The 10253-nt window shown below is 46.5% G+C and overlaps 1 protein-coding gene across 1 annotated transcript; it reads right to left on the minus strand.

Moving 5' to 3' along the window:
* Positions 1-630: 630 nt before the first annotated feature.
* On the minus strand, positions 631-7943 carry LOC120041246 (ewing's tumor-associated antigen 1-like). The gene is made up of 6 exons (XM_038986184.1): positions 7615-7943; positions 6454-6585; positions 6049-6113; positions 5543-5652; positions 3716-5301; positions 631-1978 (listed from the first exon to the last, which is right to left on the minus strand). The coding sequence occupies exons 1-6, from the start codon at positions 7790-7792 to the stop codon at positions 1854-1856; spliced, it is 2196 nt and encodes a 731-aa protein (XP_038842112.1). The 5' UTR covers positions 7793-7943; the 3' UTR covers positions 631-1853.
* Between the last annotated feature and the right edge of the window lie 2310 nt (positions 7944-10253).

Genomic DNA, 10253 nt, shown 5'->3' on the forward strand with positions numbered 1-10253 from the left:
TTTTAGGTATAACTGGTCATCTCTGGTACATAGACAAAGACACTAAAAACAAAACTGATGGAGATGCACAGCTCCACCTCTCTCCAAGGCATAACCGTTCTCTACAGTCAGTGAGACTTGACTGATACAATGGACCCCTTGAGATAACAGAAGTAGATACAGAAGCGCTTCCTCATAGTATTTCACCTCGGGCCTTGTATTTTACACCACTATGTGACATGCCTGGACTTCAACCTTCATTTACAGCTTTATAGCTACGTTTCCTTACAGTTGGCCACAGATTTTTATGGGAATATTCAACAACAACAAAAAATCTGGAAAAAAACCATGCGCATTTTCCCACCAGAGACGTGTTTCCGTCACACTGACTTGTTGTGGATAAAAGGCTGTGCGTGATGACGTAGTGCACATCAAAATAACTTTTACGTTCAATTCTGAATTTAAAAAGTGTTAAATGGTCTTCCATCACATTTGGGCTCCTGAGTGGCGCAGTGGTCTAAGACACTGCTTCTCAGTGCAAGAGGCGTAGTACCTGTACACTGCAGTACCTGGTTCGAATCCAGGCTACATCACATCCGGCCGTGATTGGGAGTCCCATAGGGTGGAGCACCACTGGCACAGCGTCGTCCGGGTTTGGCCGTCATTGTAAATAAGAATTTGTTCTTAAACTGGACTTGCCTAATTAAATAAAGGTAACATTTTCAACTCTACTGATGGCTTTGTCACTACAAATGTTGCGCTGTATAGCAAATGTGCCCACTTTGGTTTTGACACGTGCTCTAGCCAACAGCTCACAGATGCGGGTCGGCCTATAGCCTACATGATGAGAATATTATGGACAAAAGAGCCAGATTTGTACTTATTTGTCAAATTGCAGCCAAGCATCAATCATCATGTCACCAGAATAAGACCCTTGATATTGAATGGAAAGGAGCACCACCACCTTAGACTTTCACCACCCTGTGAAGTTAATCAGAACTCATTTAATAAGTAGCTTAATAAACTGCATGCTTTTAGGAGTCGTAGTGCGAGGGCCACACAACATATCATCGTGTGACTCAAAGTTTACTTCGACATGATGGCATGAATTTTACAGAAACAAACATATCCCATCTCGTCTAGCGTATATTGTTTTGTCGACATTTTGGACGAGTTTACTGACAAATTTGCCGTTTCCATCAGGTCTGTGGTGACATTTTCTTTCCCGGACGGAAACCTGCTTAGTGTTGGTGTCCTTCTCATTTCTGGAAAAGGTGCAAAACACAAGGTACTAATAAACCACATGCCAACACATGCAGTGTAAAGATAATGTCCTATAATGTTGCTGAGTTACAGCAACAAGGTGAGTTCTGGACCCACAGTTCCTCTGAAAGATACTATTGCAGGACAGTAGAACAGATCTCCACATTGCTCATCAAGATGACTCATTATCTACTTGGAATGTCAACAGATTAACGTGTAAAATAAAAAGTGACAAATCTCCTTTGAGGTGCTGTAAAGGCCTTACAAGCCAACCGCTTGCTCTGACTCCAGATAAAGTGTTGCTGCTGTATATTCTACTCAACGTTTCAGTGACCTCCAGAAAGAACAACAGTGACAATATAAGCAACTAAAAAAGTGCAGCAGCGTGTGTGTGTGTGTGTGTGTGTGTGTGTGTGTGTGTGTGTGTGTGTGTGTGTGTGTGTGTGTGTGTGTCTAGCAGCATAGCTCCATAACGCAACACCGTTCTAGTAGCACTGACAGTGTTCTGTGAAGAAACCGTGAGAAATGTTTATGGTACAGACCTAGCAGAGGAGAGCTACTCTATAGGCATTCTGGTTAACTGTGTATTAATCTAGTGTCCCGTTGCTTAGTCACAGAGGAAGTCCCCCTGCTTTTAGGGAGGTTTCCCTGGTCCTTCTTCTGGCTATGGCCTCCTGCTTCTTCCTCTCAATCTCCTCCTCCGTGCATCTCCCCGTCATCTCACTGCTGACAAACACTGAGAAACAAATCAGATTACATGGAAATAGGACTCTGACTGCAATTGAAAAGCTTAAAGACAGAATGTGCCTACAGTGACTGACGGATAAAAAGCACAGACAATTAGTGTATCAATTTTTATGCACAAGAAGTTAATACATTTACACATTTACTCAGCCTTTACAACTTTGAAAATACATTATTGAATAGAAATGAAGCTCTTCAGTTCTAAAGTACATCTCCAAACCTCTCAGAGCCCTGACCCAACAACCATCTATTTACCTCCTAACCTCTCAGAACCCTGACCCAACAACCATCTATTTACCTCCTAACCTCTGAGCCCTGACCCAACAACCATCTATTTACCTCCAAACCTCAGAGCCCTGACCCAACAACCATCTATTTACCTCCTAACCTCTCAGAACCCTGACCCAACAACCATTTATTTACCTCCTAACCTCTCAGAGCCCTGACCCAACAACCATCTATTTACCTCCTAACCTCTGAGCCCTGACCCAACAGCCATCTATTTACCTCCTAACCTCTCAGAACCCTGACCCAACAGCCATCTATTTACCTCCTAACCTCTCAGAACCCTGACCCAACAACCATCTATTTACCTCCTAACCTCTCAGAGCCCTGACCCAACAACCATCTATTTACCTCCTAACCTCTGAGCCCTGACCCAACAACCATCTATTTACCTCCTAACCTCTCAGAGCCCTGACCCAACAACCATCTATTTACCTCCTAACCTCTCAGAGCCCTGACCCAACAACCATCTATTTACCTCCTAACCTCTCAGAGCCCTGACCCAACAACCATCTATTTACCTCCTAACCTCTCAGAGCCCTGACCCAACAACCATCTATTTACCTCCTAACCTCTCAGAGCCCTGACCCAACAACCATCTATTTACCTCCTAACCTCTCAGAGCCCTGACCCAACAACCATCTATTTACCTCCTAACCTCTCAGAGCCCTGACCCAACAGCCATCTATTTACCTCCTAACCTCTCAGAGCCCTGACCCAACAACCATCTATTTACCTCCTAACCTCTCAGAGCCCTGACCCAACAACCATCTATTTACCTCCTAACCTCTCAGAGCCCTGACCCAACAGCCATCTATTTACCTCCTAACCTCTCAGAGCCCTGACCCAACAACCATCTATTTACCTCCTAACCTCTCAGAGCCCTGACCCAACAACCATCTATTTACCTCCTAACCTCTCAGAGCCCTGACCCAACAACCATCTATTTACCTCCTAACCTCTCAGAGCCCTGACCCAACAACCATCTATTTACCTCCTAACCTCTCAGAGCCCTGACCCAACAACCATCTATTTACCTCCTAACCTCTCAGAGCCCTGACCCAACAACCATCTATTTACCTCCTAACCTCTCAGAGCCCTGACCCAACAACCATCTATTTACCTCCTAACCTCTCAGAGCCCTGACCCAACAGCCATCTATTTACCTCCTAACCTCTCAGAGCCCTGACCCAACAACCATCTATTTACCTCCTAACCTCTCAGAGCCCTGACCCAACAGCCATCTATTTACCTCCTAACCTCTCAGAGCCCTGACCCAACAGCCATCTATTTACCTCCTAACCTCTCAGAGCCCTGACCCAACAACCATCTATTTACCTCCTAACCTCTCAGAGCCCTGACCCAACAACCATCTATTTACCTCCTAACCTCTCTTTTAATGTAATACTTATTGTTTTGCCTTTTTATGGGGTAAAAAGCTCACCTTTGTTGCCGATGGCGGCCGAGTCCGACAGATGTCTCTTGAACGATGATGCATGATGGGAATTTGAGTTTGTGAGGGTTCTTGCCGACACTGTCCGTGGCATGACCGACTTTGAGTCCCCCGCTTGGAAGGTTCTAACTCCAAGGGATCCTAGGCCAAATGTTCCCCAGGCTGGAGCACCCCTCAGCTGGGTAAACTTGTCCAGACCCTCCCCGCTGCCTGGATGGCTCTGGGACATGACTGTATGATGTCCGACCCAAACATTTCCTGCTTTCGCTGGAATGTTCCATCTCTGAAAGTGCACAGGGGTGCTACTCCTATCTCCTGGTGCTGAGTTGGAGCGGCCAGACGTGCAGGTGGTTGACTGTTTACTGCTAGGACCACCTACAGCCCTATCCATAGTCATAGACCCCTCTCTCGCTGCAGCCAGAGGGGCGGTTGGAGTGGCTTTCGGTTTGCTCTCTTGGACGCGGACCTCAGTGGCATCCGTGGTTGCGGTGGCACCCTCGGACTGACTGTTGGAGATCCTCTCCACGTTGTCACACACCTGATACAGCAGCTCGTCATCGTCACCTTCGTCGTCGTTCCACAGCGACTCAGAGTCAAACAGGGACTGGAGGTCCTCCTCTGAGATGTCTTTGAAAGCGGAGTCTGGGGCTGTGGTTCCACGGGAGGTTGGAGTTGTGGCTGTGCTCACCCCTTCTGCAGAGTCTCTACTGGGGCCCCTACTCCCCACGGCTGCAGACACGCCGGGCCTCTCAGGTTGGGCCTCTCCAACAGTGAGGAACAGTCTGGGTGCTTCTCTGGTTGTCGGAGCCATATTCACCTGGAAACAAAGGTTGGGCTCCAGCAGGAAAGTGCTTCTGCTGGCGGGCTTGGGTTTAGGACATGGCCCAGTGAGGCCACCTCTGTTTGAGGGTTGAAGGTGTGTGCTTGTCCCCTTCCAGACAGAGTGAGAGGGCAGGCTGATAGGATTAGAGGTAGTAGAGGAGGGTGGTAGGGTCTTTTCTGTATCTGTTAGCAGCTGTGTGTTGTCTCTGTCAGTGCTCAGAGTCAGTGAGCTGCTGGGTTTGGGGGACAGCGTTTTCAGCCCCTCAGGATTCTGGGTCATCTCCAACACGATAGGGTCATTGAGAAGGTCGTCATCCTCCCAGTCAAAGTCCTCGTCTTTCGCCACAGTTGTCGTGGCATTCCACTGTCCTACATCCTCTTTACCAGTACGAGCCGATGAACCAGACGTGCTTCCCCCGCCAGGCTTGACCTCCGACACTTTGACGAGGTCATCGGTAGTGAGATGGCTGACCCCAACTTGAACCTTGACCTCCTGAGAACAGGTGGAGGCGGTCGACCCTTGGCTGAGCCGTCCGGTGACTCGCTGCGTCGGCCCGTCGAACAGAGCGTTAAGCTCCGCCTCTACCTGCTGGGCTGATGACGACATTGTCGTCGGGCCCTTGGGTTCCTCCTCGTACCGGTTGTTGTTTATGGTATTGTTCCTGTGTTCAGAACTCTTCCTCTCTCTGTCCTGCTGGTGCATGTTGATGTCAAACTGCCTGGCCAGCTGCATCAAGTCCTCCACTGAGCTTTTCCTGTAGAGGAGAGGATGAAGTGAGTGGATGAATGAACAAGGAAGGAATAATGAATATATTGAGGAACCTTTGAAGAAGCTGGTATAAACACTAGCAAAAAATCTGAACGCAAGAATGATCTGATTAAGAGAATTACTGGAAAAGACAAAACTATTGGACGAGAAATAAACCTTACATGTTAAATAAAAGGTTTTCAACTTGTCAAGCTGATTACACAAGTGATTTGTACAAGTTCACTCACCGAGTGGATTTCTTCCTTGCTTTGGGCGGGCGTACCTCTGGGGTACAGGGGACAGCACTGTCCCCAATCCACTGGAGCAGAGGACTATCCACAGAGACATGCTGGGCATCCTGGAAAAGGAAGACATGTTTTACAACATCTGGTTTGTGTGCTATGACCAAGCTAAAGCTTTGGGAGTACTTTCAAGCCAGGGCCCAGGCTTTAACCTCCAGTGCTTCAAGAAGAACCAGATTTAGAATGTCTTCTTTCAAAGCATCTCTTTCCATCCACTGAAACAAATCAACACAGTAGAATGCAGTCTTTTACATTTGAATATAGCGAGGCCTTTATATCCACAGTAACACATGATTCTAAAACATGTTGGTGCTGCAGGGCACCAGAATCTATTCATTTATTATATTTAACTAGGCAAGTTAGTTAAGAACAAATTCTTATTTACAATGACGGCCTATACTCCATCTATCAATGGACCTCAGTGACACGGTGAACATGTTTTATATACTGACCTTAGGGGCGATCCGATTGACAATGTCTGATATCTCAACAACTCTGGTGTTGCTGGGCCCTTCCCCTGGAGAATAAGGACAGCAACAGTTAGCCTTCTGTTGGCACATATACATAGTAACCACAATCACTTCGGGCATAAAGGCCACTAGCGGAAACTGTAAGTAGCCTGTGTGTAGGCTCTGTGATCTGTGGAGGAATGAAACACATGACCTCCTATCAACTAAGACACCATCATGTACCGGCTTTGAGGAGAAGAACAAAAAGATGGGTGGATTGAGGATGATACATGATGGTCTGATAGGTGTGAGGAGAATGAGAAGAGGAGGAATGAAGGACAAAGTTATGTTAACGTTAAAGCTAAATCAGCCTTTTGTTCATCAGGTGACTTAACAACACCATCATACCACTTCTAGCAGGAGTAGGTGATGCCGGGTCCCATATGATGTCTTGTAAAATATCTCCATCCCCGGGTGAATCAGCAGTGTTGTTTAAGCCCGTGTATCTGCCCCTCGCTCGTCGTTTGGGCGTCTCCAGATCTGGTGGGAACGAGACGAACTGTAAGGAGGTCACTAGACATACTAAATAGGTGAACAACAAATGGGGTCTACCTGGTCACGCATGAGTACAATAGGGAGCGCATCAGCGCGTGTGCGACTAGGAGCTAATGCATTGTTCAGTTATGTATGGAGCCATGTCATCGTGGAATGCTCTGCCACTCAGGAAAAAAGTCAGTTTAGCTTTGAAAAAATATTTTAAAATAACCTATTATATCACAGCACCTCTCCTCTTTCTAAAGATGATATATTTTTATTTTTTATTTAACAAGGCAAGTCAGTTAAGAACAAATGATTATTTACAATGACAGCCTACCCCGGCCAAACCCTAACGACGCTGGGCCAATTGTGCGCTGCCTTATGGGACTCCCAAACACAGCCGGTTGTGATACAGCCTGGAATCGAACCAGGGTCTGTAGTGACGCCTCTAGCACTGAAGATGCAGTGCCTTAGACTGCTGCGCCACTCGGGAGCCCCAAAATCTAATTTAACTGTATATAAGAATATGAATATATTAATAGTGTGTAAATAGTATTTTTGTTGTCTCTTGGTGTCTTTCTAATATATAACTCTTATTATGTTTTATATTTGTATAATGTCCTTGTCTATAACTGTTTAGTACTTAGTAATTTATTTGTACGTTTTATGTGGACCCCAGGAAGAGTAACTGCTGCATGTGCTGTAGTTAATTATTAAAGGTTACAATTAAAACGCTAATGGGGATCCTAATAAACAAAACCAACTTTTTGGAACGTTCAGATAGAAATAGAACGAGAAATCACATCAGTTCTATACATTACATTTCTATCTGCAACGTTGAAAAACGTTTGGCAACTGAACGTGGCCCTGGCTAGCTAGCTACGGCTCTGCCCAGCTAATTAACGTTCGAGCTGTTTATCCTGCAACCTACACGAACGTTTGCCAAACTTAGCTATTGGGTCTAGATGTTGTTAGCTACCCAACTAGCTGGATAGCAATATCATTCCCGTGCACTTTTAGCAACCATCTTACCTTTAGAACGAGTATGTGGTGACTTCCTGACAGAAGATGAAGATTTGGGTGTCAGTTTCGGGCTTTTACCCGATTTGTTTGTTCTCAACCTTTTTTGAGAAAATGTGGAAACATGACTCCAGATTTCACTTATGTCATTTGAGCCAGTGTTATGGTCATGCTTTCTTGGATTTGGCATATTTCGTCGTCAGTTTTCTTGTTCCTCATTTGACTTTACCATAGATGACTTGACCATTTAAACGCAAAATGAATCGTTTGTCATTATCCCGATTGCTTATCTTCGTGGGTAAAAGTGTGCTGTGTTTGTGTTCAGCATGTACGCCGCCATGATGTTGTGTGACGTCACGTCAAAATGCCTAAACCTGATTGGTTAATAGTGCTTTACCCGCTCCCTCTGCAAAAGTGAAGTTGCACCTCGACACTGAACTGAGATCAGTTTTTCGATTTTACTCACTTTTTGTTTCATAAGAGTTATGGCAACTGGGATGTTTACTAGTTGTATTTACAAGTGATACTGAAATATGTTAGAACACGAACCTGCAAAGTTTATTTGTCACTTGCGCCGAATAGACCTTACAGTGAAATGCTTACTTACAGGCTCTAACCAATAATGCAAAAAAATGTATTAGGTGAACAATAAAGTAAATAAAAATAATGTCAAGAGATAGAAACAACAGTATAAACAGTAGCGAGGCTACTTACAGACACCGGTTAGTCAGGCTGATTGAGGTAGTATGTGCATGTAGATATGGTTAAAGTGACTATGCATATATGATGAACAGAGAGTAGCAGTAGCGTAAAAGAGGGGTTGGCGGGTGGTGGGTGGCGGGACACAATGCAGATAGCCCGGTTAGCCAATGTGCAGGAGCACTGGATGATCTGGCCAATTGAGGTAGTATGTACATATCTACATGGATATATAGTTAACGTGACTGTGCATATATGATAAACAGAGAGTAGCAGCAGCGTAAAAGAGGGGTTCGGGGGGGGGGGGGGGGGGGGTAGCCATTTGATTACCTGTTCAGGAGTCTTATGGCTTGGGGGTAAAAACTGTTGAGAAGCCTTTTTGTCCTAGACTTGGCTCTCCGGTACCGCTTGCCATGCGGTAGTAGAGAGAACAGTCTATGACTGGGGTGACTGGGGTCTTTGACAATTTTTAGGGCCTTCCTCTGACACCGCCTGGTGTAGAAGTCCTGGATGGCAGGAAGCTTGGCCCCAGTGATGTACTGGGCCGTACGCACTACCTTCTGTAGTGCCATGCGGTCGGAGGCCCGAGCAGTTACCATACCAGGTGCAACTAGTCAGGATGCTCTCGATGTTGCAGCTGTAGAAGCTTTTGAGGATCTCAGGACTCATGCCAAATATTTTTAGTTTCCTGAGGGGGAATAGGCTTTGTCGTGACCTCTTCACGACTGTCTTGCTGTGTTTGGACCGTTCTAGTTTGTTGGTGATATGGACACCAAGGAACTTGAAGCTCTCAACCTGCTCCACTACAGCCCCGTCGATAAGAATGGGGGGGTACTCGGTCCTCCTTTTCCTGTAGTCCACAATCATCTCCTTAGTCTTGGTTACGTTGAGGGATAGGTTGTTATTCTGGCACCACCCGGCCAGGTCTCTGACCTCCTCCCTATAGGCTGTCTCGTCGTTGTCGGTGATCAGGCCTACCACTGTTGTGTCATCTGCAAACTTAATGATGGTGTTGGAGTCATGGTGGCAATGCAGTCGTGGGTGAACAGGGAGTACAGGAGGGGACTGAGCACGCACCCCTGGGGGGCTCAAATGTTGAGGATCAGCGTGGCAGATGTGTTGCTAACTACCCTCACCACCTGGGGGTGGCCCGTCAGGAAGTCCAGGATCCAGTTGCAGAGGGAGGTGTTTAGTCCCAGGGTCCTTAGCTTAGTGATGAGCTTTGAGGACACTATGGTGTTGAATGCTGAGCTGTAGTCAATGAATAGCATTCGCACATAGGTGTTCCTTTTGTCCAGGTGGGAAAGGGCAGTGTGGAGTGCAATAGAGATTGCATCATCTGTGGATCTGTTAGGGCGGTATGCAAATTGGAGTGGGTCTAGGGTTTCTGGTGGTGTTGATGTGAGCCATTACCAGCCTTTCAAAGCACTTCATGGCTACGGACGTGAGTGCTACGGGTCTGTAGTCATTTAGGCAGGTTGCCTTTGTGTTCTTGGGCACAGGGACTATGGTGGTCTGCTTGAAACATATTGGTATTACAGACTCAATCAGGGACATGTTGAAAATGTCAATGAAGACCCCTGCCAGTTGGTCAGCACATGCCCGGAGCACACGTCCTGGTATCCGTCTGGCCCCGCAGCCTTGTGAATTTTTACCTGTTTAAAGGTCTTACTCACGTCGGCTACGGAGAGCGTGATCACACAGTCGTCCGGAACAGCTGATGCTCTCATGCATGCCTCAGTGTTGCTTACCTCGAAGCGATCATAGAAGTGATTTAGCTCGTCTGGATAGGCTTATGTCACTGGGCAGCTCGCGGCTGTGCTTCCCTTTATAGTCTGTAATAGTTTGCAAGCCCTGCCACATAAGACGAGCGTCGGAGCCGGGTCTAGTATGATTCAATCTTAGCCCTGTATTGATGCTTTGCCTGTTCACCATCTCACCAGAGCTCTCAA

This window comes from Salvelinus namaycush, unplaced genomic scaffold (assembly GCF_016432855.1).
Source record: "Salvelinus namaycush isolate Seneca unplaced genomic scaffold, SaNama_1.0 Scaffold422, whole genome shotgun sequence".
NCBI classification, from domain to species: Eukaryota; Metazoa; Chordata; class Actinopteri; order Salmoniformes; family Salmonidae; genus Salvelinus; species Salvelinus namaycush.